The sequence below is a fragment of the Syngnathoides biaculeatus genome, chromosome 5 (genome assembly GCF_019802595.1).
Source record: "Syngnathoides biaculeatus isolate LvHL_M chromosome 5, ASM1980259v1, whole genome shotgun sequence".
Lineage (NCBI taxonomy): Eukaryota > Metazoa > Chordata > Actinopteri > Syngnathiformes > Syngnathidae > Syngnathoides > Syngnathoides biaculeatus.
In genome coordinates, this window is record NC_084644.1 from 4,647,033 (window position 1) to 4,675,003 (window position 27,971).

General features: G+C 43.5%; 1 protein-coding gene and 1 pseudogene across 5 annotated transcripts; both read right to left on the minus strand.

Annotated features, from left to right (window-relative positions):
• Positions 1–16: 16 nt before the first annotated feature.
• Positions 17–27,845, minus strand: kmt2bb (lysine (K)-specific methyltransferase 2Bb). 5 transcript variants are annotated; one of them, XM_061819434.1, is made up of 37 exons: positions 27,403–27,843; positions 25,750–25,828; positions 22,188–25,673; positions 21,892–22,076; positions 21,679–21,798; positions 21,232–21,418; positions 19,481–19,718; positions 19,322–19,389; positions 19,144–19,242; positions 18,991–19,062; positions 18,769–18,860; positions 18,359–18,484; positions 17,168–17,281; positions 16,915–17,061; positions 16,745–16,837; positions 16,541–16,658; positions 16,280–16,393; positions 15,902–16,086; positions 15,709–15,810; positions 15,145–15,255; positions 14,762–14,838; positions 14,399–14,622; positions 13,788–13,891; positions 13,526–13,663; positions 13,213–13,371; positions 13,006–13,123; positions 12,825–12,903; positions 12,585–12,745; positions 12,297–12,464; positions 9,166–12,190; positions 7,364–7,464; positions 7,059–7,196; positions 6,734–6,986; positions 6,416–6,523; positions 6,249–6,332; positions 4,139–4,268; positions 20–2,443 (listed from the first exon to the last, which is right to left on the minus strand). In XM_061819434.1, the coding sequence occupies exons 1-37, from the start codon at positions 27,730–27,732 to the stop codon at positions 2,168–2,170; spliced, it is 11,409 nt and encodes a 3,802-aa protein (XP_061675418.1). In that variant the 5' UTR covers positions 27,733–27,843; the 3' UTR covers positions 20–2,167. The 5 variants fall into 5 exon arrangements, with proteins under 5 accessions (XP_061675413.1, XP_061675414.1, XP_061675418.1 ...); XM_061819433.1 differs by having other exon boundaries at positions 18,769–18,875; XM_061819429.1 differs by having other exon boundaries at positions 17–2,443; positions 18,769–18,875; positions 18,991–19,242; positions 27,403–27,845.
• On the minus strand, positions 20,733–20,852 carry LOC133501568 (5S ribosomal RNA; annotated as a pseudogene).
• Positions 27,846–27,971: the final 126 nt, after the last annotated feature.

The following is a 27,971-nucleotide window of genomic DNA, read 5'->3' on the forward strand; positions in this document are numbered from 1 at the left end:
GTGTCTGTTGAAACATCTTAACATCTTTATTTAGACAAATAATATAAATAAAAAAAGTGCATAGAAAAATTAAACGGGTTTAGAAATACGTGTACAAATATTTACAAACTCAGGGTTTATTTTTACATGGTAACAAAGACATAAATTTAAAGATCACAATTTTCCTCATTTGTCTTTTAAACTTACTTTAAAATAACCCTACTATATATATTCATATATTTATATATATATGTGTGTGTGTGTGTGTGTATATATAGAACATATAGCTTTCTTAACAGATTCTGGGCAAGATGGTCTTGATGGGTTTTTTTCCTCTCTCTTTTCTTTTAGACAGGTTTGATTACAATTTTGCATCCTTCATTGAAACCACAAACACACACACACACACACACACATCTAAAATGACACAAAGTCAAGTGCTTGACAAGCACACACACCAGCTCTGCAGACATGAAAACTGAGTTATCCTCCGTTTTTGCATCAGTATTCCCAAACATCTGTCGTGACAGCTGAGGTAGAATCCTTGCAATGAGTTGTGAGCGACTCTCTTACTTTTTTTTTTTCCAAGATAGGTGATTGACACTTAACCTGGGCTCCATCTCAGTGATTGGACATGCAAAATGGACACAGAGGTTGACACAAACATTGAAATTCTGCTCAAAAATTATTTTTTGGGGGGGTGGGGGGTGGGATGGGGTCACGGTTAGGTCATCGCGGGATTAAGGAGGCAAACAGTGCTCAATTTAGTTCTGTGGCAATCTCCAAGACCGTCAGTTGTCACAAAAAAAAAGAAAAAAAGAAATAAAAGATACTTTAAAAATACCTGGTTCAAAATTTTTCAAAAATAAGGCCATAAATGTATTACTCGATTGCCTCAACAGAAAATTCAAGTAAATTAAAACAAAGTACAAAACTTGTAAACCAAACAACAGAATGGGCACTACAAATGGGAGCTGTACACCCACCACCATTTATATAAAACAACTTCTCACCATTAGAAGTAAAAACCAAATATGCGAATAAATATCACAACTAATTTCAAACAGTGTGAATTCAATTACGCTCATTAAAAGACAGTACTGAACATCACTAAGAACAACAATTCCTTAATTACCTAAAATTAGGCGCCGAGTGCGTTCTCCCCGGCGGCTCCGCTTTCCACATCGACGGCTCGTTGCGGTGCAAAAAAAAGCCTGTCGGGGAGCCCAACGCACACACTTAGTGGCAATTTTACACCAGCACTCTCTTCCCGATTTACAGAAAACCGTAGCGGGTGTCGCAAAAACGGGAATCCGTCCGGCCGACAATGTGCAAGGGTGGGGCAGGCTCGCCGGAATAGCGAAAAAGTAGAGCCGAATAAATACATTTCTAAAACGTTTTGGTTTGGGTAGTGTTTTGCTACATACACTGTACATCAGATAAGCCTATTCATTTCACTGAAACGTTTCTCCCCAAAAATGGACAGAGAAGATGACGAGTTATCCAATGTTGTTAAGTACTGCCAGAGAGCATTTATTTAAAATACGTGTTCTGAAAACGGTGATCACCCGGGCTAAACCAATCATAATCCGCAGGACGTCTCAGTCCTGAGAATACCTCTCGATGCTTAGCACCGTGTTTGTCACCTGGAAGGAAGGGGGTGCGGGGGTTAAACGGCCACAAAAATAAAAATAAAATAAGGTTCAGGTGAAATGTATGGCTGAAGAACTGACCTCACTACAACACAGATGGGCATTAATGTTCCCGTCAACTAGCAGATGGAGCAAAGATTACAAAGGGATTACAGAAAGACGTGTCCTCTCCTCTGGAAAAAAAGACCAAAATTTAAGGTATCGCTCGAAGCCAAGCGGTAGCTTTTCGCCGTTGATTTTCAACAGATAAGGCTTGATGTGTGTATCCGAGAAATATGGCCCCCAACCATATTATAAATAATCAAAAGGTGAGGCGTCGTCACAGGCAGCCTTGGGGTACCCCTTCGAACACGCATCAGTGTAGGACATCCTCTTCGTCTGCTCCTCCGGAACAATGTCAACTTGTCTCAAAAGTGGCTAATTCCCGTTCCGCGCTGAGTGCCTTCGACATGTCGGGAGCTCCATCCAGTGCCACCTTAATTTAAGGCTTTCTCGTAAACAAAAGAATCTCTCCGTCTCAAACGACGACCAACCGCTCAGTTGAGGAAACGTCGACAGCGCCGGGCCCCGCAGTTGCAGTTGAGCTTGTTGCTGGCGTCCTCGATGGGGAACTTGTAGTCGTAGGTGAGCTCCTCTCCCCTGTAGATCTTCCTCAACGCGAAGATGACGATGTGCTTGCGGCCCTCCACGTTGATCACCCGCGAGTAGCAGTTGGGCTCGCACGAGTGGTTGATGAACCTGGCCGCGTTGCCGTGCATGGTCGCGTCCACCACGTCAAAATCATCGATGCGGAACATGTAACAGCCAATACCCTGGCCAAACAGAACAAAAAAAAAAAAATACATTAGGTCCCTCCTTTTATTGTTTTTTTAATTTTGTATCATGCAGTGTTCCAAAGTTTAATCGTTTACTCCTTTGTCTTCTGTGTTGTACTGCAGCGTCAAAACACGCCGCGCAGTACTGCGATCTACTGGAAGAGATGTTGTGTTATTATGAAATGCAAGAAGAAAGGGCAAAGAAGCTCCCAGACTAAGAGTACCAGAACGGAAAGGCCAGCCACACATGGAGCGACGCGACTTAATTAGAGCTCCCCTCTACACATCTACCGATGCGCTGCAATAGGGAAAACTGCAATGTTTATTGTATACTCTACAGCACTTTTTTATTATTATTATTATTATTAAACCACAAAATCACACGGTGTGATTGTCAAGGAAAACTCTGATCTCTGAGGTTGCTGTAGCATAATAATGCAAGGAAACTTCCATAAATAAAAGAGTATGAATATTTGAGAGGCAGTTCATTAATCAATAGTTGTTTGCATAGATCAGAGAGAATATATGCCCAGAAGTATTGTTGCATGCACTATTTGTACAATAATTTCCAGACTAAAAGCCGCGCCTTTTGTCACACGTTTTCAACCGTGCGGCTTATGCAATGATGCGGCTTATTTATGAATTTTTTCGGGCGGTCGCCAGGAGGCGCTCGAGCAGAAAAGGTAAGAGTGAGGCAGGTGGAATATATGTGTCGAGGAAAACGCAAGTTTAATGTAACTTCGCGCATGAATAAATTGAGCATGAACAGGCCGTCATCATGGAAAATGCAAGAAGAAATGCATATGATGCAGTTTTCAAGTTAAAAGCAATCGAGCTGGCTGAGAAAGAAGGCAACAGAGCTGCTGCACGTAAACTTGGCAGAAATTAATCAATGGTATGCAGCTGGAAACACCAGCGGGTAGAACTGGAGCAATGTAAAAAGAAGAAAAAAGCTTTCGGAGGTAATAAAAGCAGGTTGTTGCTGCTGTGTTACTGCCGCGTCACAAGCTCTGTTTGGAAAGAAAGGCTAATGTAGAACTTTAAAACTCTTTCTGTGTACAGTCTTTCTTTGGAAATATCTCATGTTTCAATGTGGACACGTGCGGCTTATAGACAGGTGCGGCTTATATATGGACAAAAATCACCCCCCCCCCTTCAACATGTACTGGGTGAGGCTTATAATCAGGTGCGGCTTATAGTGCAGAAATTGCAGTATGTTTTTTTTCTCACAGTGTTAAAGCCACAGCTGTTTGAAGGTTTATAATTACTGTAACATCCATGCTAATTTCTGTTAGCCCATCTATGGGTTAGTATTTTATCGTTTTTCTTCTTTTTTTTGAGTCAGTTGAGTGAGTTCAGGCTTCCATGAGTCAAAAATATTTAGTTTGAATCAACAATTTAGTGTTTTAACTATACAGTGTTGAATTCTCTTTTGTTTTATCAGCCGTTTGTGCAGTAAATTAGCTGGGAGTGACAAATGGCTTGAAGCAAGCTCTTTTTTGGAAGGCTGCAAGTGAGAGAGTGAGAACAAATGTTAAAGGTTCAAAAAGTGTGATTTTTGTAAGTTTCTTTATACGATGTGGTAAAGGTAAAACCATAACATATATATGGTCACTATATTCTGGATTTCCACCTCGTGGGGTAGAGTCTGGAACGTATGACCCGCGATCAATGAATCTTCTCTGGACCCACCTTGCCATCATAGTACTTCTCCCTTTCGTCAGTGAGCACCGAGCGAATGACAATGCCGGCATACTCGATGACCATCTCGCCCGCGTCGATGTTCCTCTTGCAGAAGAGTCCACGTCCGTGGATTGCAGACCTACATAAGTGGGATCAGAGCGCAAATGACCTCAGCAATCTATTTGGGGAGCCAGTTAAAATGGGCGAAATTTGCTGCAGAGTAAGAAGATTTTTATGTGGGTGCTTTTGTGCTGTTATGCTACAGTGCAGGGTCGGGAACCTGTGGCTCGCGGGCCACACCTGGTTCTTTTGGTGTTTGCCTATGGCTCGTAGAGCCCTCATAACGACATACTGTATACAGCAGGGGTGCTCAATGTGTCCATTGCGATCGACTAGTTCTGGTTGATCGCGTGACTGTGTGGCCAAAACAATTTGAAAAAAGACGTCACCCTGAAGTTTATTTTTGTTTTCTTTTGAACATTTTGGCACCACACGTAACTTTCTCTTAACAACAACCTGTTACACAGCCTCCAATGACGGCCACACACTCTTTTTCCTAGTTTACCTTGCACCGGCCCCTCCTCCTCTCTGAAAGGGGTACACTCATAATTACAAATGTTTCAGTCCTTACGCGGCCTATCAATGTGGTTTACAATGCCAGAGTGCTTATGCGATGCCCACCACCCGAATTCTTTTTTTTTTTTTTTGGTTTTTTACATAAAGACATGCCTCTGTTGGCAAGCATTGTTGGCGAGCGCACATAAGTGGGAACAGATGAAAAAAAAAATTCAACCTGCAGACCAGCTGATTGTGCAAACTTGGAACGCACCATACACTGCGGCGTGTGAATATTGCTGTACTGAAAATGTTTGTATGCATATGAAAAGTCTTTCTCACATTTAAAAAAAACATGAAGACCAACCTACGTTCATGAATAAGGGATGGAAGTCTCAAAAGCTGCATGAAGTTTCATTTAAGGACGAATGAAACGGACGACTACGCCATTAGCGAAGAAGTCGCATTAATGGTAAAAAGTACTTTTGTCATCATTGATTACCAACAGTATAATGTTATTTAAATGAATTTAGAGACTTATTGTACTCTTAAAGTGTTGGTCTTACATAAAATGTACGAATACGTTTGTATTTAGTTTTAAAAATATTGGATGGCTCTTTTGGAATTACATTTTAAAATATTTGCGGTTTATGGCTCTCTTAGCCTAAAAAGGTTCCCGACCACTGCTATAGTGACAAGTTTAATATTGTTAAGGCGACCCAGAAACCCAGTGGTTTGTGATAGATTTGTGATGGGGCTCCATTTTACATATTTCCTCACCATGGGATTATTCAACAATGTCCTTTGTAAAGATGACCTAATTGCAAAACTGCCTTCATTCTTTCACTCCCTCTACTAGAACCGCAGAGGTGGGTTACTTTCATCAGCTTGGGTTGGTCTGCTTCAACTGGAAGTTCGTTTTTCTGCGTGCAACTTGTATATTCGCTTTTAAGACCAAGCTACATTGGTCTATGGATGTTCCTTTTAAATTTGGGTGAGAATATTGTAATTGATGACGTTAAAATAAATGATTTCAAAAAATTCTTTAAATGAGCAAAACAAACACCTTTCTAATATTACTAATTTGGATCAGAAATAAAGGGTAAGATCATTTCTTTTTTTTTTTTTTACAATACGGGAAGAACAGAATGAATAATATATAGAATGATCGATATAAAAATATAATAAATCAAAATATTCATGGCATGGAAATACTTTTTGGTGAAGGGAATTTTGAGCACACCTGCACACGCCCACAGCTTCTTTTGATGTAATTGGAATGGACAAAGTCAGCGGGTGCAATAAATATCATACAAACTAAACAAGCTCCATCAGTCAAATATTTTTGTACAGATTAATACATTAGTACTTATACTGTTATAACAGATTCCCGGTTTTGATATACCTTTTTTTGTCAAATTTGTTTTTGAACTATTTTTTGCTTAAGGTTTGTCCGAGTTGTCATAAATCTACTGAATGAATAATATATATAATGATCTATATAAAAGAAAACATAATAAATCAAAAATATTCATGGCGTGGAAATACTTGTCGGTGAGCTGACCTGTACACGCCCACAGCCTCTTTTGATGTCCTCTCCAAATGTCTGAAGCGCATGGCCATTGGCAATTCCAAACTAGTTGCCCGTCTAAGACACAAAAGCATTCATTTAGCTTTCAGTCACAGAAACATGATAAGAGTAATGGCAAAATGTTTCCAATAAAGCCTAACCTCGTGGACTTCAAAAGAACATCATCTTCTTCATCGTCATAAGACCCAATGTCAGGAAGCTGCCGATGCTGAGAAGCCAGGAAGTTGAACATGTCAAATGTGGATTTCCTGAGAAAGCATTTTCAGATTTGAATTAGTATTCCACTTCTTCGACAACTGAACACAAGTAAAATAAATTGTATTTCTGTGTTACAACCTATATTCATATTTCAAGACCAACGCAATGCTGCAGCAACTGACGGAAAAGACGAGATCGTGATTGATCGCCACATACTTCTGTAGCTTGCAAAATTTGCCCAGAATTTTATGCACACACACCTAAGGTAGAGTTCAGAGCGGGCACAGCCGGTGGGATTGACAGGCAGATCATCTTCCTGGCTGAGCTGCTTGAAGAAACGGAATGCGTGATGTTGGCAGCGGTGCGCTCCTTGAAGTTGTTCCAGCAGGAAGACCACGGCGTCATGGAGCAGACCGAGCATTCGGGCACCGGTGATCCTCTGGAAAGCCAGAGGTCTCAACTTTGCGATCGCTCGCGCCTCCTGCACGCCATCGATCACCGCTTTCCAAGCCACTACAGGGAGGATTGAAAAAAAGTGAAGTCAATAGAAATGGGGTTCGTGTCAATTTACAAAAGAAAACTTACCCTCAACCGTGTCGGCCTCCACGCTGAAGCCATCATCGCTGCTTATGTGGAATCGCAAGTGCGGCTGATCTTTGTTCGGCAAACACTCCTTGTCGTCGTCGGACGGCGGTGAGTCGTCGTCCGAGGCGGAACCGGCGCCTGAGGAAGCAAAGCTCATTTATTAAAACACCTCCGCAACCAACACTTCTATCACATTTTAAACATATTAAAAATATTCTAATGATTTATGGTCTAAAATATAGATAAATAACACAACTTTCCCTGTGATTGTACACTTCCTGTATGAATAATAAAGTAAAAGGTACCAGAGTATTTCTTCCAGTCAATAAAGGTGCTGTGACCGACAGGCTCCAAAGTTTGCTGCGTGCCGTATTCAGCTCGGGACATACAGTCCCAAGGTTCACACCTGCAGATAGACAAGAGAAATTGTAAAAGACAAATTCCGTGGATGTAATAAATATCACACAAATTCAACAAACTACATCAGTCAAATATTTTTGTACATTAGTTCTTATACTGTTATAACAGATTCCCGGTTTTGATATACCTTTTTCTGCAAAATTTGTTTTTTAACTGTTTTTTTTACTTAAATTTTGTCCTAGTTGTCATGAATCTACTTGGTACAGTTGGAAATATTTAGTACTAAACGCATCCGCCCAAGCGGCTGACTCGCACACACGTTTCCTGGAATTGATCGACCACACAAACCATCTCATGCTCACGTGTAAAATTTATGTCACGTTTTCGTGAGTCAGTAACGACCCACATTTAGAAATTTTCTTGTGCTTATTTACGCACTGCGACTGTTCAATAAGCCACCACTGGGCTAAAGAAAGTTGCGAGTGCCCTTTGGCAACGAAGACAAAAAAAAACCATCACAGGAGTCAAGGAAGAATTCAAAATAGGAAAAAATAATTCATGAAGTACAAAAATGGCAGATTACCATTCCAGACAAAAACCTTTTCTCTAGCCTCTTGCGTCCCTCTTTCTTATTCTAGTCTTCAAGAAAATTGTTTGTTCATTTATCACTTTTTGTCATTCATATTTATTTCACATTGTTTGCTGTATGTTAAACTGTAGCGTACTCAAATTGTGAAATATTTTACTTTATAAAAAGACATATCCATCCATCCATTTTCTGAGCCGCTTAGCCTCACGAGAGTCGCGGGAGTGCTGGAGCCTGTCCCAGCTATCATCGGGCAGGAGGCTCGGTAAACCCTTAACTGGCTGCCAGCCAATCGCAGGGTACATGAAGACAGACAACAGTCACACTCTCAACTACAACTATGTACAATTTAGAGCATATACTTTTAGTTTAGGTTTTGGGTTTTTTTGTTTTTTTTTGGGGGGGGAGTGGAACGGATTAATTCACTGCATATTATTTCCTACAGGAAATATTGCTTCATCTTTTGTAGAATTTGACTCTAGACAAGAAAACCGAGGTTCCAATGTTAAAACATTTTTCTCTCTATACGACAATATTATGAGCACAATTATGTTAAATATGCTTTATGTGTAAGGCATCTATATAACAATACCTATCCAGCCATTTTCTATACCACCTACACCCATCTGACCGGCTTGATCAGTGTCAAAAAAAAAAGAACACGTAATACGTGGCTCAGACTACAAGACAAATTTGATTTGATTCGCGATGGTGCTGTCAGACTACTCCAATAAAATGTTGTATTCCGATAATACATCTGTCTTTTATGATCACAGCGCTTTATCTTGCCAACCCAAATGCGCTGAGATACACCCGTTACCATGGCGACGAGAACAACAGTATATCTCGCTGTGTGTCTTATAAGCACAAAATGGGGGAAAACGTGCCCTGGTGGAGGCCGGTGCTCGGGAGAGGACCTGAATTCAAGGACTGATCAAGGTATGCCCACTTACTTTTGACCTGACCTGTCAAAACACATGAGCTGATAGAGAATATTTTTGAAGACACGCAGTATACAGTACACAGATGTGTACAGTAAATGAACAAGTCATTGGAATAGACATGTTGCCCCTTTTGTTGCAAACGGATCTGTGATCATTTTTGTTAAAACTCTGTGATCGGCCCCAAAAATCCTCATGGTTTAAAGACTACTGATCTTACCCGGAGCTTTCAGAATCACTTTGACGCTCCTGCTTCAACTCATCCAGGTTTAGTATTCCTTTGACAGTCGGAGTCTTGATGCGAACTCCAGAGGCCCTGCAGGAGACACTTGGTACGCTTGGCCGGTTGCACTCATCCTCGCTGGTAGTTTCAGAAGTTAGGAAATCCACTTTCGACTTCTTTGTGACAATACGGTCGGAAAGCGACGACACTCTCTTCATGCGGACGTGTGTGCGAGGGCGGGATGCAGGAGTAGGTGCTGTTTTGGAACACGGCGTCGGAGGCTCGGGCTCAATGAGAAGGCCGGGAGGCAAAACCAGTGACGAAGGGCTTAGCGTACGCAGTCCGCTCCACTTGGGAGTGTAGTTGCTTGCCATTGCTTGGTTGATAATTGCTTCGGCACTCTCCGCAGGAGATACGTCTGAACCCTTTGTTGACAAAGTCGACTGTGCCACTGTCTTGGAGGACTTGGATTTTTTTGACGCACTGGACTCTTTCTTTTTCTTTGACTTTTTCTTTTCTGAGCTGGTTTCATCTTTGGGTTTTTTTGTATTCTTTTTTGGCTTCTTCACGTTAATTGATGACAATGCCCCATTGCTATTGTGAGTGAGCAACTGTGTGACTGTGGTCGGAATCTGCTCCGCAATGGTGGCGGTCACGGAACCGGTTGACAGCGGTTGGCTTGTCCCGGGTGGCGGAGTAGACATGTTTCCGGCTGCCGCTAGTGTGGCGGACAGTGCATTGCTTTGCAAAAGACTGGCGATCTGAGTGACGCAGTTAAAGGATGGAGCATTAGGATTTGGCAGCTGGAATGTGTTGCTTTCTGGGTTCTTTACAAAAATCTGCCCAAGACGGTTTACCAACAGGACATGAGGTGTTGAGTCCACATTTGGACCTCCCACTTCCTTCACAGTAAGAATGGCATGACCAGGCAGAGCTGCAGTCACCACCGGTTGCTGAGGTTCTAAAGCAGGCCTCGGTGTAGAAAAGTTGATCGAGATTGTGTGACCAGAGGAGGGAGAATTGTACCCATTTAAAATCATAGGGGATGAGGTGGTTTGGAATGATGTTGGAGCAGGTACACTAACTCCAGGGAGAGAAGATACTGAAGCAGAGGAAGAAACAATAGTGATAGCTGTCGAACCCAAAGGCTGTGCCTGTATGGATTGCAAGGGTACCGAGATGGTACCAGAGGTTTCTCCTTGGACACATGTTCCTGGTAACAGGGGCTTGCTTTGGGGTGCGAAATTGTGCAGAGGCTGTGTTGGGTCTCTAACAGGCGTTAAAGGGGTTAATTTGTCCGACAATGGGTCCTTTTGCTCAAAAGTTGAATCTTGTGATGAATTTACTCTCTGTAGTGTGATACTTGTGAGAGAGGGCTGCGTGAACGATGGCAAACTGGAGTACATCTGAAGAGCGTCTGTAGGTCCTTGGGAGGGACACTGCACATATGTCGATTTTAGGGCACGCTGGGCATTGTCGGCGGAATTTGCCACAGAGTTTCCTGGTATGTGGTTCCCAAACACAGCACAGCCTTCAGCTGATTGCACGACAGATTTTGACTTCAGGGGTTTGGACAGTTCTGCTTGTTGGGTACATTCTGAAACAGGAACCATCTCTCCTGAATGTGGATTACAGTCATGATTCGCAACAGCAGCAGGTGTTCCAGAAGCCAACTTTTTACAGGAACTCTTTAGAGAATCCTCCGAACTGGAGCTCTCAGGCACCCTTGTCAGTGAATTAGGGACCTCCTCAAGTGAAGGAAGCAGACCTTCCTGCTTTCTGTCAGCATTTTCCACATTGTAAGTAGAGGCCACAGGCTTTTGTAGGGAGACCAACCCCGAGCTGATCTCTTTTGAGGTTCCTGGAGGATTTTTAAATGTTTCTATGGGTTTACTGATTGTAGATGAGATAGTCAGAAACGAAGAATCTTTGTGCTTGTAACTGCATGGGAATTTGACATTCTGATTCAGATCGGTACTGGTAGACGTTTCTGATTCGGGGACATCACTGTTTGTTAGGTTCTTGGTTGGAATCTTTTTACCCGAACCACCAACTTTCTGAGGGTCATCACTTGGAGAGATGCTTGCATCACTCTCTTGTCCATCATCTACACCATCCAGTTGAGCCATGTTCCGAGAGGAAGCAGATGTGGGAGACCTGGAGTGATCTTTAGACCCGGGACAGCTAACAATAGTCCGAGAGAAGTCAAAGTAATGTTCCATATCGTCATCAGAGGAGGTGTTGTCCAAGTCATTTCTCCCTGAGGCTGCCGACCGCGGCAGACTGGCAACAAGGGACTTTCTTTTCTGTACCTCTTGGCCTCGACCCCAAAATTCTTCCTGATCATCCCCTTCCACCACTATTTGTCCACCACAGTTCATAGCCACAACTTCATTCAGGATTGTCTCTTCAATCTCCAATTCTGTCCTCATCTCCTGTCCCAGAGTCATGTTGGGATCCTTGTGAAATGAAGTAAAAGTAAATTGGTCTTCATCTTTCTGTTCGTCCAAGTCCCTCTGAGGTGACGTGCCGTTAGCGGGAGAGACGTCTTCCGGCTCTGGTGATGCCAAGAAATTGTGCGGCACTTCAACAGAATCTGATTGGCTCAGATCAAACGATAACCGATTTCTGGGTAAATTGTGTAGGGATGGAGAGAAAGACAGTGTTGGAGGTGCAAATGTCGTACTGTCCTGCCAGGGAGACTGAGGAAAAAAAGATGAGGCACAATGGGTCTTGGCGTTTCCAGGGCAACGGACTGCGGAAGCACCTCTGCCCCCAACTGGGCGAGGTGATGAAGAATTGATCAGGTTGTCTGAAGTAGCACTTGAAAACAGCGGGGAAGTTGGAAGAGAAGATTTCCCTGCACGAAGAGTGACTGGTCCAGTTGGGGGTCCCAGAGGAGCAGGAGGCATGTTACTGCGTAGACCTGTTGTCAACGAGTGGGGGTTGTGGCGTCGAGCCCTACGGGTCTCTTCCAGATCACTAACTGTTAGTATGTGGTGAGGTTTTATTGGTATTGCTCCTGGAAAGAAAACAAAAGCAATCAACACTTTGAACCATGACAAGCATCGAAGGGTCCTGAGTGATTGTAAGATCTCATCAAAAAAATACACAAAGCAATGCTTTACCTGGAGATGGTAAAGGTCGAGACAATCCTCCAGCTGGTCTCCTGGTTTGTGGATAGCTGGGAATCTTTGGCTTTAATGCATGATCTGGTTTTGTAGATTGAACTGTAACAGGAGCTTCCTCAGGTTGGAGCTGGGATTCTGATAAATCGGTCACTCGGGTCTTGGATTCTGATTCAAAACCAAGAAGAAAAGACTGATGTATTTGTATATTTGATATACGAACACAAATTTGATTTATTATAAGACTACTACTCCGAATTGACAGTTTCTAAAAAGGGGGACACCCACCCAAAAATGGACAGGGGTTGTGCTCAATGGTGTGATTGTCTCCTTGGTCGGGCATCTCCTCAATGGGTTTCTCTGGTATTACAGGTTGGACCTCCCGGACAGTGCATGTATATTTGCATTTTTGCAAAGGATTGAAGGTGCTCCAGTACCAGCGAGAACACCTAAAGAACGACAATAAGAGCTATAAGTAATGTCAATTGCTGTATTTATCTCGGTTTTGTACAGTCAAAAATAACGTACCGAAATCCCACAGGAAACAACTTTCCTTTGTTTGGAGACAGTTCTGAGAGGACACCAAGTTTGTCAATTTGTAAAGAACCTATGCATAGAAAAATATATGCAAATGTTTAAACCGAGATGAGTCACTACTGCAAAAAAAAAAAAAAAAAGTTATGTGAAGTAGTGATTTAATATGCCATACCAATCATGACATTGATTAACTCTGGCTCCAATCCAGTCAAAAACTTTCGACGGAGGCTGATGCCTTCAAAATCCACATACACCCGTCGGTTTACTTCAAAATCCTGACCGGTTATCATCTTCACAACAGCCGAAAAAAAACAAAATCTCATTATCAAACTCAAAACGCCATTATCATATTTAGACAGGATAGCGCAGACCCAATTACCTTTCCGCTGATCAGATGCTTGTGTTTGTGGCAGTAGACCTTCTTGTCATCCTGGAAGACACAGTGACGGGACCGGGCACACATAAAGTGATAGTTGCTCTGACAAGAAGTCAGGCAGCACCCAACTGTGGCACCTGTCTGGTTGCACCGTTCACACCGCTACCAGCAAAACAGAATTGATGCGGACAGAACATTTCTTTTCAGTTGGTGGTACAGAAGCAATCATAAATATACAACACAAATAGACATGAAGGATATATTGACAATGAGAAATTATATATTATTAGGTCAGAAGATGTATAGGGAAACAAACCATCAGGCGACCCCTTGTGACAGCACTGTGTACGTGTAATAAAGAACCATTTTCCTCTTCAAACACCTCCGCTGACCACAGAGTGCAGTTGACATGCGCCCACTCGTTCTGGCCCAGATACAACAGCCGGCCTGCATCCTACAGATAAGATCATTTGCATAACCTTTGTCAGTAACTGAGCAAACGTTTTCATCTTGCCTTTAAAAATACTCAGGGATTTACAATGGGTGTCAATGTCTTTAGTGTACATGTAAACATTTACATTGGGTTTGCGGTCTCCATATTTTTGACACAATGAGCACTGTCTCTCATCATCCCTCGACCAGCCTGTGTCAAGATCCGCTTTTGAAAGCCGTCCCCTTTTTCCTGCGTATAACAATTGAAAAGGTGCATCATTAGATGAGGGAAAACTGAAAGTTGACGACAATCTAAGTCTAAATAGGTAGCACAGCTCAAATTTTGAAATATTTTACAAATTCGGAAACAGACAAGCCCAGACATAAAATCTAAATCAGGGGTGCCCACAGTTTTTTTTGCCCCAAGATCTACTTTTCAAGCAGCAAGCTTCTCACGATCTAAGGGGGGGCTGAGCCTATCGTCACAGCATTAATGTGAAGGGGGGAGGGGCATCACAGTGACTCCCAAGAGACAGACATTAAATGGAAAGCCAGCTTGCTAGAGCCCGCCTAGGCTAGCATCGGTCAAACTGAACGTCAATCAATCTATCTGTGCAATCAACGTAATGGCCACAACCTGTATCACGAGATGAGATGGATGACATTTTCGCAATCGACCATAACTGCATTGGTGATCGACTGGTAGATCGCGAGTGACTCATTGGGCGGGGCTGATCTAAATCTTTCAAAATATTACCTTTAGATTTATGCCGGAAGGCACTGCTGGCCTTGAAGTGGTTCCAGCTTGTATGTTGTGCAGACATTGGAGGAACCACCTCATCTTTTCTTTCATCTAGACTTTGTCCATCGTCATCCAGAAACAGTTCCATAGGAGTTCTGGATAGTAGCTCAGGCCTCTCTTGCCACTGGGCATAGACGTGCTCCGTGGTAGGAGGACGAACAGCATGTGGCAGCATCCCCCTGTGTGTGTGTGGAGGGGGGATGGAAATTGAATAAATCAGCAACTGTATTGAAAATCAATGATTGAATCTAGCCCTACCCACACATATTGCCAGATATAAACATATGTACACAATTCAACCAATGAGCCATTACTCACATGGGCAAAGTTTTCGTACACGGGTTCCACACTTTTGGGTCTTGGCCGTTGAACCAATTGAAGACCTCCTCCAGTAGCTTTGAACAAAATAGATAAATTTACCCGATATCCCAAACACCTGATGTCTAATTTTCATCTCATTTTGACAGGACAAAAAGTGTCAACTGGTGGAAAAAAAGGGTTTTGTGAAAGGACTGTTTAAAGCACTTTCTTTTAAAGGAAAACCAAAGATCAAAATGTAAATAATCACAAATACATTAGCTTTAATGAAATTATCTATTAATGGATGTGATGATGCTGATTTTTGGAATCAAGATACTCTTCAATGAACAAAAAAAAGACTTGTCGATGTGGATCAGATGCTGTTAAACAAAAATATATACCTTTAAGTAGTATGAGCGTGCTAGGGCAGTGGGTCTTTGCTCTTCTGGGAGGTTTTCTTCTTGTTCAAGCCTCTTTTTCACCACCTGGACTACATCTTCATGGAACATTTTCTGTCAAGAAACATTAACTTTACATTACCAAATTGTTGAGTTCCAGTAAACTTACGAGGGTTATTAATTTTTGTATAAACTAGTCTATTCTTCTATGACAAGTGATGTTACACGAAGACTTCTTACATATGTAGACACACAAATTGAATAAAAAAAATTTAAAATACCACTTTTTTTTGTCAAATCTATAAGTGGACATCAATAGTAAAGTAGTGCAAGTAATAACGACACACAAGTGCGCAAAAAAAAAATAATAAAAAATATATATATCCCCGAGAGGGGTTGCATCAGGAAGGGCATCCAATGTAAAAACTGCAGCGTTTCGAGATAGAGATGGAGAGATAGCTAGAGAGAGAGAGAGAGAGAGAGAGAGAGAGATAGAGAGAGAGATGTTTTTTTTTTTTTTTTTTTTTTTTAAATCCCAAAGTTAGATAAGGCTGTGTTTAGACTCACCAATGTTGTGTAAAGGCCCTTGTCAAATTTCTTGCCCACAGCTCGGAGATCACAGGCGGGTCGTCCTTCGATTCCAATGTCAGGTCCCACTAACTTTTCACACTGCAGTAGAAAAATAGTGTATGTTTACGCAATTCTTCTTTATTTCAATTTGTCAGTATTTTGGACATTGAAATAGAGGCACATGTCTTACCTGGGAGCAGGTAACGAGGTGCTGTGTCAGCGTGGAAGACAGCAAGCAGGCTAAAACCTTCTCTACTCCAGATCGGAGCTCAATGTAGAGCAATTCTCTCCAGGCACTGGGCTGAGTCACACTGCATGGCCGACACGAATACACCACACTCTCTGGCAAGCTGGACAGGATCTCATACAGTTCATCTGAAATGTGTTGCCAGGACGAAGACGGGAGTTAGACAAAACGCAAAGCTACAACAAGAAACAACCAACTTGATCACAAGTATATTCTATGCTTGCTGCTAAATCAGAAATCACACATGCCAGATCATTTTTTGTCAAGAAAAACCTGACATATTTTTGCCATGTTCATCACACCACGCTAAATATTACTTACCCGTTAGGTCCTCACACTTTGCATGTACCCAGTGGTTACATGTGCCACACTGCATCATCTGACTGTCGTAGTCATTGTCCTCATAGCACTTGAAGCAGATTGGACAATAGTTACCTGGGGAGAAAAAAAAAAAAATAATAACAGTATGAAAAAGATTAAATGACACTGGAACTCACAGATTAATAGTTAGACCAATAAATTGACATATGGTAAAAAAAAAAAAAAATGACTGCCTTAAAGAAACTAATATAATCTGCTTACCCTGTTCATAAAGTTGTGAACAGTCTGGACAGAGTCCTTTATCGTGGTTCCAGTCAATGTCCCAGCTCTTCCCAGGTGTGACCCCGCAACTCTTACACCTGATGCAGGTCATACAAACCTGCAGAGAGTTTTGTTGATACACAATCTAAAAGCGTCAAGGAAACATGCGTGACTCGGTATTTTTTTTAGGTGAGAGGAACCCACCCAGGCTTTCCTCTTCTTGTTTTGTTTTGGATAATTTGGTCCGAGACAGGAAGCATGATAGCAGTTCTGACATCTTTCGCACTCCAACAAGGGCTGAGGGTGTATGTTTTGAAGCTCCATTAGTCATTAAAAAGGATGATGAATGATGAAGAATGGGTTACGGTGTGTACCTTTGATTGCTTATTTTTTCCACCACAAACGTGGCAAAACTTGCAGTGACGACAACACCAGTTTTCCTTGTTCTCCACTGAGGGGCGCTCAGCCTCTTCAAGGCAAAACCAGTGGAAGGGCTCACAGCAAACTTGGCAGTGCAACATCTAAAAAAATTAAAGAAAAGGCATTTCAGGTTTTGATATGTACTGCAACTGTAACAGTTGTGTTACAATGTCAGAAGGCTATTGGTAGATTTCAAAATACATTTACCTCGTGTTGCCCTTTAGTGGCACAAAGTAGGCACACATGTGATGGCATGTTAGGAGCAGAGGTCAGTATGCTTAAACCGCCCATGTTCCAAACATTCTCCAAAGTGCAGTCCTCCTGAAAAACAATTTACGAGTCTGTCATCACCGATGCTCTACACTGAGGAATGAAAAACATATTTCTAAACATGTTACACACGGAATCAATTAAATATTTGAAGAGCGCAAAAGCCGTCAAGCGCCATTTAGAAATAAATGGAGCCCCGGCTACGACCGGATTGCCTATTACAGCTTGTTCAATGGTGCATTTCCTAACCCTCCAATATCAAACAACTATAAATAAAAATAGACGCAAAATAAGGTTTTAAAAGCAAAGCATTATAACGATTTTGGCAAAAAATTTAATATGAACCTTTTAGACTTGTGAGTTGTGTGGTTTTGTGATTACATGACATCATAGACCGCATCGGAAGACCTTCTACTCATTTTTCTCTCTAAATTAGCATTGCAATTGCTTAATAGACATTAAATTAGAAGCCCCTAAATAAAAAAAATATAAGCTTTAACCAGATATTAAAGAAATTAATAATTTTTCTCAAGTCATTAAAATTTAGAAGTCTACTTTTGCATTTTACCTCGACATTTCTTTCAATTGTGTATTTTTGGAATGGATAACATTAAACGGGAAGTCCGGTTGTTTGGATTAACAATGTATCCGATAGGGTCATGTCAAATGTTACTGTACCTTGAAAATTTCAGGTTAATCCGATATCATTTAATGGTGTTATGACAAGATTTTTATTGGCAATTACGAATTTTCATGGGCGCCCCCAACCGAATCACCTGAACATTCCACATTATTTACAGCTACAGGTTCAAATCTGTATGGAAGTATTACTCCATCTTCCCAGTCAACCGAAACTACTATTTCTTCATCAGATGAGGATAAATCAGAGAAATCGTAGGTCATGCGACTAGCCAAAATGGCGGCGCCCGTGAAAATTTGTAATTGCCGATAAAAATCTACTCAAAACACCAACCTCAAATTTTCAAGGTACAGTCCATATGACATGACCTTATCGGAAACATTGTTAATCCAAACAACCGGACTTCCCGTTTAAATAGGATGTTTCATCATCTGATTTGATTTGGGACCACATATGCTAGTCAACCCAAAAAAAAAAAAAAGATGTACCTTGAAGTCGACCCGGATTTTATGGGTTGGTTTCGATGACTCAACCTCCCTCTGCTCAAATCCATTAGCTAGGGCAGCCAGGACACTTGGAGGAGTCTCTTCAAAGGGAGCTTGTGATGACAAGCCCTGAAAGACAAACATAACCACAATGTGACTGGGAGCATAAACCTGGAAGTGCACGTAAAAAAAAAAAAAAAAATACACACCTTGTAAAGAGTATTACATACTTTATGTGTCCTGTATTACTTTGGCAACTTGCTAAACAAACACTTTCCAGGGATCCAAGCCACATCGACAAAATAAAATGCTGCCAAAATGGCACCGCCGACAAGTATACATTTGAAGATACAGTCAATTTGATATATAGCCTATATTTGATTTTTTTTTTTTTAAATCTGTGATTTTCTAACCTTCTCAGGTTTGCGTCGAACAGATGGCACACGATGTGAGCTAGATTTCCGATGGCGGATCTCTTCATCTGATATATCTCCAAGGAATCCATCTAGTGAAACAAAGTCTTGATGGGAAAATAATTACAAGTAAGGGTTTACAGTATGTTGTTAATACTGTGCAAACAGTAATTATTTTTCAGCAGGGAAAACCCGGGACTGATCTGCTCAGTGTGACTTTACCTGGACTCAAACGAGGCCCGTTGCCTCTCCTCCTTGCTGGTGAAGCTGAGCTGAAGTCCTTTTCATCCAGATCTGAATCATAGTCCACCAGGTCAAAGTAGACACGCGGTTTTACAACACGTTTTGGCTGCTTCCTTACAGACGGACTATTACTGTCAGGCTGGAGGCCAGAAGGCGAGTCTGCCAATCCCTCCATCTCTTCGTCGTTACTTGAATGCCCGCCACTGAAAGAGGATCGTCGTCGTTTTGAACCTTGCAAAGGGAGAAAGCACAACTTGTTGACGCAATATCTTTTTAAGGCATCTGAGAGACTTGAGAGGTGAGAAATCACCTTTGGGTGCCGCTCTTCCGCTCAGTCTGCGGGCTTTCCTCTCTTCGATTTGATCACATCTCTTGTACCTTGTGGAGGTCAAAGGACAGACGTCTTTAATTATTTGGCAAAGAATTCTCACAGCCATTCCGACAAACGTTTTGACATTCAACAACGTACACACAACACTGTCGTTTGGTATTGGGACCGCCAAATTTGGGTTTGTCAAGGCAGTTGATGCAGGTCCCACAATCCTCTTCGTAGTTGCAACCCTTGCACACGCCACACCTGCGAGAGCGGTACCCAAAAGGCCCGAGTCCTTTTCGTTTCACAAAGTTGGAGCTCTTCTTGACCTTTGTGACTTTGGAGTCTGAGAAATCCGGACTGTCAGACTCTGATAGCGAGCCGTCTGCAACATCTGCAACACATGACAGGATTTCAGAAACATGTTGGGGAATGTTTTTTTTTTTTTTTTTATTTTTAATTTTCATAGATAGCAGCCAGGGGTGTTGTATACTAATTAACGGACAACAAATAGATAGATATATGTACACTGTAGTGAGGGCAGCACTGTCGACGACTGGTCGGCGAATTTGTCTCACAGATCTGTGATTCAGGGTTCAAATCTTGGCTCAAGCCTCTTTTTCTTGTGAAGTTTACGTGCTTTTCCTTTGCTTGTATGTTGTTTTACGGGCACTTCGGTTTCGTCCTATATTCCAAAAGTATGCCGGTTTGGTTCATTAAGGACTCTTAATTGTCCATAGATGCTGACGTGAATGTGAATGGTAGTTTACCTGCATGGACCTACATCATAGGTGTCAAATCTAAGAACTGCTGGCCAGATTTGGCCTGCCATATTTTTAAATGTGGCCAGAGGCACTTTCTAATATGGGCAGCCACCTCGGGTGGCAGTACTCCAATTCCAACCACATCACCAATCCCCACAGTTAACACACACAGGGTGCATAATTTAGGGACAGTAAATTTTCCAGTGACAATATACTGGCAGCCCCCATACTCCACCGCCAACATTATTATCTTTATGTTCAATTAATGGGGGCCATATTTCAGAAACTAAATAAATTGTGAGAAAATTCATAAAAGACTATCCTTACTTAAGTAATCCTACTTTCTGTGGCTTTTCTTTAGGGCGGGGGGGTGTGCCAGGAGATTTTTTTTATAATGTAAAATGGGTGCCATGCCTCAGTAAAAGCTGAAAAACAATGTTTTAGAAGGGCAGCCATTAGTTAAGCAGCACTCTACGATAACTAGACTTTGACTAATATTGACTAATTTACTTCTTTTCCTTTCAGCTTGTCCCGTTAGGGGTCGTCACAGCGTGTCATCTCAGATGAACGCATATTTGTTTGGCACAGTTTTACACCGGATGCCCTTCCTGGCGCAACCCCTCTGCATTTTAGCCGGGGAGAGAATCTTACAGCACCTGGTATTCCCCAGGTGGTCTCCCATCCCAGTACTAACCAGGGCCAAACCCGCTTAGCTTCTGAGATCTGACGAGATCCGGCGTTCTCAGGGTAGCATGGCGGCAAGCCGTTGACTAATGGATGTCAAACTTAGAATCACTAATTGATTGAAAACAGGTTAAATTACTTTTTTATGGATTCCATCCAAGAACTGCCAAATTATTTCACAGTAAGTCGTCCTCCTTGCAATGTTAAGTTTCCTAATCACGCTGATTTGTTTAAGATTAAGTTTAAGATCACCATAAAGACTGACAAAAGTAATTGCAAACGCGAGCAAGTGAACATTGAACATCCATAACATCAATGTCACAATAACAATAATAATATTAATAAAGTAGCTACCAGAAGGACCTAGTAAAAGTGATGCCAGATCTGATTAACCTTTCAATAAGCTCACGTCATAAATAATTTTAAAACGAAATCTAGAACATTGGGTTTTTCACCTACCCTTAGCGACTGCTGAGGGAGAGATGCCGGTCCTTTCATGCAGAGGGAGCGCACTGAGCCTGGGAATGTCATCTGGCACCAAGGCCCGAGGCTGTCCGAGCACCACGGAAGCGGCGCGGCACACATGCTTGATGCGTGGACCTCCTGCTTGACGGAATTCTTGGCACAGTGGCGAGATGAGCTGTGGCTAGAGAGGGGGGACAAAAAGAACAGCTGAGGGAGTGACGCGGGGATGGAGAAACGGTCAAAGGGCTCAATTTGAATCGCCGCTGATAAACTACACGTGAGCCTATATCAATGCAGTACATACAATTGACGTGTTCCATTTGTGTCGGCTTTTTACAAAACCAAGATTGAAATTTCTTTGATAACGGTAAAGGAGAAAGATGCGAGAGAGGTGCACGTTCGATCGATTGTTCTCCGCAAGCCTGATTGATTTGCACTTACTTGTCCTTGAAGCGGCTCCGTCTTGATTGGAACGTCAGTTTCAAGCTGCACCGTCTGCTTCCTTCTTTGTCTCTTCGAGGTCAAGTTTCTCGCTCGGATGCCGGTTGGCCCAGATAACAGCTTCAGGAAAAAAAAAAAAAACATCCATTTAAGTGTTGTTGTTTTTTTTTTTAAATCAATAATATTCCACATCTGTGTTAGGTGTGGTTTTACCCCTGATGACTTCATCTGTTTCTGCTGGTCAATCTTCATGAGCTGGACTTTGGCTTTTCTGAGCAGGTTGAACATTCGTTTATTGGCGCCGGTAAGACGTGCCCTCTGCGAGGAGGCTCCTTTCCCCACAGACGCAGGATGGTTGTCTTCACACACAGCCGCATCCTTGATCGACGGCAGCTCGGCTGGGCGTGCGAAAGAACATATTCCGAGTATTATCCCGTTATATATTTTCAGAGGTCATAATAACTTAGCTCTTTACGAATACAAGCATTTGTCAGTAATGCCGCTTGTACCTGACTGAAGCTTGACAGCGTCTTTCCCTGCCGGATCCTCTTTTCCGCTATCCCGATCGGCGAGCGGCACGGACTTTGTAGCTTTAATACAAACTTTTCTCACAACTCCTGGCGCGCCTAGATCTTCTATCTTGAGCTTGGATTTTTCTTTCACGGTGTCAGTGTTGCGCTGCCTCAGGCTGATGCTCATGGCCTCGTCGTCAAGCCCTTCGGCTAAATCAACGGGCGACTGAAGAGGCTTGCTACTTTCCACATCCGTTGCACTTTTGCTTTGGGGAAGTCCTTTGTGCAACTTGTTCAGTCGTTGATAAATCTTAAAGTGAGCCGTTTGCTTGTTAAACTTGAGCGGGGGGTTCTTTTTCTGAGCATCCAAAAGGCCGGCAGAAAAGACTTCCCTGTGTTTATCAGCTGGGGGGGATAAAAACAGATTCTCGCATTCATCCTGTGGAGGTTTGACTGGTGTAAAAATTTCCTCCGTCAGCTCTGCAGGCAGATCCCACTTCAAAGTTGAGTCCTTCAAAAGAGAGCCCTTCTTCTCCATTTTGGCACTTTTTGCCTCCGAAAACAAACTGTCAGTTATGTCGGCTGTGTCATCCAGATCATCTGCTGAAAGCAGGTCTAGATCCAGTTGGGCTTCTCTCAATATGTCCTCCTCTTCGAGCCCGAGGATGGGGGAAGTGGCCTGCCCCGTCCCTTCATCTCGCCTTTTCCCAGTGCGTATTTGCAGGCCCAGTTGCAAACCTTTTTTGGGGGAGTTCCTACGCGGCAACATGGACATCCCGACGTCGTCCATGAATCTCTGCGGGGTCTTGATCACGCGAGAAGACCGTGCACTTACGACGGGCATGATGAAGTGTTTGATGTTTTTGACAAACTTTGCCTTGCCCGGCGGCACGTCGGCAGCGTCCGCTCTCGGCCCTTCCACGAACGCATCGGTCTCTTCCTCTTTCAAATCGGTGCCCTCTTTGTCGAGCCCGATTTCCATCAGCGTAGAAAGGACAGACTCTGGCTGCGGCCTTTTTAAGTCAAACGGAATGGCAGACGGTCTCTTTTTGTACTTTTTATGCACGCCAACAAGTTTCGGACCAAGGGCCGGAGCGCTATCCTCTGATTGGACGGACGGCTCCTTTTCAAATGTTACCTGACTTTCTGATGCGTTAAGAGGAGCAAACTTTCCATCTGTGTTCCTGTGTCTGTGCTTCTGACGCTGCCCAATTAGAGTTTTACGCCTCTTTTTTCCTTTCTTGTGGGATTTCTTCTGCAGGCGTAACGCGTCTGGATCGTTTGCTTGACTTTCCAAAGCCAACGGCGGCTGACAATCAATCAAGTGGATGTCTGTTTCCTCTTTGACTGGCGGCTCCCTCGGCTCTTCCTCCACGGGTGCGGTGACCTGCTTTTCCTCGGGCTCCAAGCTTTCTTTTGCCTCGGGCTGACTGGCTTCTGTCACTGAAACCTGGTCTTCCTTTTGTGGAGACTCTGCATTTGCAGATTCAACAGCGATCAACTCTTGACTGACCACACTTTCTTTCGGTACAACTGCCTTCTTCCTCTGAGCGGACCGCTTTTTGCCTAAATTATTATTGTGGCGTCTCTTGGGTTTCGGAGGCACCGGCGACGGTTTGGCCTCATTAATTTGTGGTTCGGCCTCATTCTCAGTCTTCTGCGACGAAGCTTCGACGGGCACCACCACGGGAGGATCAGTGATCTGCGAGGAATCCTTCTCGAGAGGATCGGAAAGAATGCTGGACTGCTGTGAGGATTTTTCACTCATTTCCTGCGAGGTGTTTTCAGGGAGAACTTGTGAGCTGGACTCTTCTGATAAAACCTGAGCAGGTAATTCAGCATCCACCTGTGGTGTATTTTCAACTGCTGGATCCGTTCTCGACCGTCGCTTCGGTGTAGCCGTCGGCATTTTATGACCGGCTGACTTTTTGGGAGGCGAATCAAGCATTAACGTTCTCCTCCGCAGTCTCCTGGTTGGCACGACATCCTGTTCCGGAGGGGGGGCTTTCACCTCTTGAACTTTTTCTACCTCTTTAGGAGCGTCGTCTTTCTTTTCAGACACGGGGCTAACCTGCTGAACCAAAAAGGACATCTTGGATTTTTTGTGTCTGCCAGGAGAGGACAGCTTTTTTATTTGGAAAGGTGGGACAACTTTCCCGCAATCCAGTTCAGCGGCTTCTTGGGGAGAGCTTTCCATCTTTCCACCTTGCGTAGCTTTCACTTCCAAAGCAGAGAGTTTCTCGCACGTTCCTTCTGCTTTGTTTTTTGTTTCACTGTCTGTTGGGGTGCTCTCGTGTGGGGCTGAGTTTTCCACCTCTAGCTGCTTCTCTACCCCTGTCAGACCCTTGTTGACACCGTCAGTCAGAGTGGACGGGTCCGTTTCAGATACCCTCTCCGTAAGCTTGACTGTGTTTTCAGCGGGCTGCGTCGGACTCACAAACTTAACCAACGAGAGAGTCCAGATGAATTTCTTCCGCTTCTTTTTTCGGGTTGCCTTCCCGCTGGACTGCACATCATATTTGGGGTTCCTCATTTTTATCAACTTCAAACTCGGGACCCTCGCCTGCTGGTTGGAGAGTGACCCATCCCCGGGCTGCACAGCTAACGGATCGGTCACTGTGGAGGACGGACTGTGGTTTTCTGGCAGTGGAACATCCTTGTTTAGCCTTTTGCTTTGCCTCTGTCTGCCCCTCCTTAAAGAAACCTTTGACTCGGATTTTCTGGACACTTTTGCTTTTGCAACAATTGTATCGCTTTCCACTGGAGTTTGTGGTTCAGCAGCGGCCTCCGAGACAGGTTGTGAGAGCAAGCTGGTGACTCGATTGCTCCGCCGAGTGGCTTGTTGATTACGCTTTGGCTGCTTTGCGTTTGTTTTTGACTCAACGGTTTCTTTAACAATGTCGGGTTGAACTACTGAAATTCTCTCTTGTGATTTCTGGTCAGCCGCCACAACTTTGGCACATACGTTGCCGGTCGGTACCGTCCCTTTTGATGCAGATCGTCCGCGTCTTCTTGCAGGGAGAGCCCCTGGTACTTTATCATCTGCGACCTCTTTAGGCGGTTCGGTTTTTAATTTAACTTGAGCGCTAGAAACGTTTTCTGCCTGAATGTTCTCGGCTTGGGGCTTCACCTCTATTTGTTTTAGCTTCATCTTCTTGACGGACTTTTCACGAGATTCCTTTACCGTTTTAACTTTCTTTTTCGCCACCAACTTTATTGTAATCCTCGGGGCTTGTCCCAACGCTCCACCTTTGGTCAGCTCCTGATCGGCCGCTTTCTTGACTTTTGCACGTTTCTTGGAACCTTTAGCCGACTCTGATTTGGAAGACACGATGGGCTTCTCCTCCACCGAATGTTCATTTTGAAGAGGCTCAGGTGGACAAACAGCTGCCTCCTCAGACGGCGTAATACGCACTCTGTCCTCAGCTGAAATAATCGGCAATGCCTTCTCACGTCGTCGTTTAGATTTTGGGTTAACATCACCTAACAAAAGATAAAACGCATTGTAAATATCCTGCAACTCTGTCAACAATCTCTGAACGTGCCGTCTGTTTTCTACCTTTGGAAGGGTTTTTCCGAGACCACGGTGCTCCTTTGGGGCTTTTTCTAAGAGCTTCGAAACCTTGGAAGTCATCGCCCTTAAAAAGAAAAAAATAATAAGCACATGCAATAACTTAATTGTGACTCTGATGGAAGTAAACTAGCATCTAAATGAACGCCCACATGCGCAAACGCGCACACGTGATGCACAACATTGATAACAGGTGCTCATAATGATAAAAAGACTAATACAGAATCACAGAGTAGCAAAAGTAAACCTGACATCATTTTGAAGCCTGACTGTATGGCCTTTTGGCATGCAAATTAAAAATCCATCCATCCATTCTCTGTAATACATGTCCCCAAGATGGTCATGTTGTGTGGTGCAGCCTATCCCAGCTGACACACCTATGGACAACGTAAAGTTTAAATTAATAAGCCATGCACGGTTTTAAAATATTGAATGAAAACGGAATATGCGCGGAAATCCCACACAGACATAGGGAGAACACACAAAGTCCACACATGAAGGACGGAGCCAGGATTGGAACTGATGACCTTAGAACTGCGAGTCAACCGTTGAGCTACACCGTAATAAACAGTTATCACTCATCAATATGATTAAACGGGACTAAAAATTTTAAGACTATAGTTAGTTACAGGGATTAAACCACCGCGATTGACAGTTTAGGTAAGTAGTTACAACAAAAGTAATTCCCATAAACTAACTTGGGCTTCTGCTGAAATACGCACACACGTGATATATGAATAACGCAACTTCAAGTAAAAAGTACCGAAACTACAAATAAAAGCTGTGTTTACAATTCCGTTTCCCTCCAAGTCCCTATATTAACGACTTATTGCGAGAAGAGCAGGTGTAAGAACATTGAGTACTACATGAGTCATCCTAAACTGTAATCATTTCTCAAACTAATCTCTCGAATCATTTAAAAAAAAAAAAAAAAAAGTTCCTGCTTGTCAGTTCTTGCTAACGTGTAGCCTCAGTACAACACGTTAAAAACCGACTTGCACTCTCAGTAGGTCATAACGGACTAATATTACGTGGTAAATACTACGGCCGCACACCGCAAATCGTTTAAAAAGGGACAAGCGCGTCGTTATTACTGCATAGACTAAAAGCCGTATCGGTTAGCGGTACGGGTGGCCGCCGTGCGGGGCACGGACGCTAGCTTTCCCGTTCTTTGTGTTGGCTACAGCTAGCTGCCAGCTACTTTGGCCCGATAGGAGCGAGCGGGCCACTGGAGGGCTAATTGCGATCGCTGTTTATACATTGGCGTATTCGCTCACTAGCTCGCATTAAATATTCAGGAGGAAAAAGTGTCGCAGGGTGACATTTACACACTCCGTGATGAGGAGGGAGAAAAAGCAACGCTAGCGTTTCAGTGTTGTTGTAACTTTAGCGCGTTCGGGGTGTACCGTTTGTAGAGCGACTCGCTAAATGTCACGAAAAAGCTCCGCTAACGTTGGTTAGCATTTCGCGGTAGCATTTGTGGGGGGGGGGGGGGGGGGGTTCGCGTTAGCCTAGCAAAAGGATGTTGACATTTCTCCATGGCACCAATAGACACACAGTTGTTGGCAGCACTCATTTGGACACATTTAGCTGCAGTGTAATGCGTAAAAATTCAAATGAAAATAAAATAAGGATACTAACTCCTGAGTCGGTTTGGGACCTCACCTCTTCACTCCCACTAGAGCTGTACCCAGCCTGGCCAAGGGTCTTGTGGCTCGCCTCTATTCCGAGTAAGCGCAAGTGAGACTGGTCTTCGTTTAGCGACACAACCAGGTTCGTGGGCCTTGGCCCTCCGCAAGTCACATCATCAGCTTCTAAGCCCGAGCGCCCCAGTTGCCAGCGCTTCTCGGAGCGCAGGCGACTGCGGGAGGACCAAGGCCGACCGGGGAAACGACCTCTGGCCGCGGCGGCTCCGCCTTGGCCTCCTCCGGCAGCCGCGGTTGCTGATCCGCATCCCGCTGCCGCCATCATTGCTTCGACAACAACACACACATACACACACACACACACACCGACGGACGGCTAGCAGGCTCGAGCGACTCGAGACACAAGAGCGAAGGCGCGAGATGGGAGGGGGGGTGGCCGCGATGCTTGACGGGAAATGGAGTTTTTCCCCTCAGACGTCACGAGCGACTACACCGTGTACACCTGGAGGCGGCAAATGCAAACCAAGTTATACAAAATCAACGCCCTTATCATGCACTTTATAT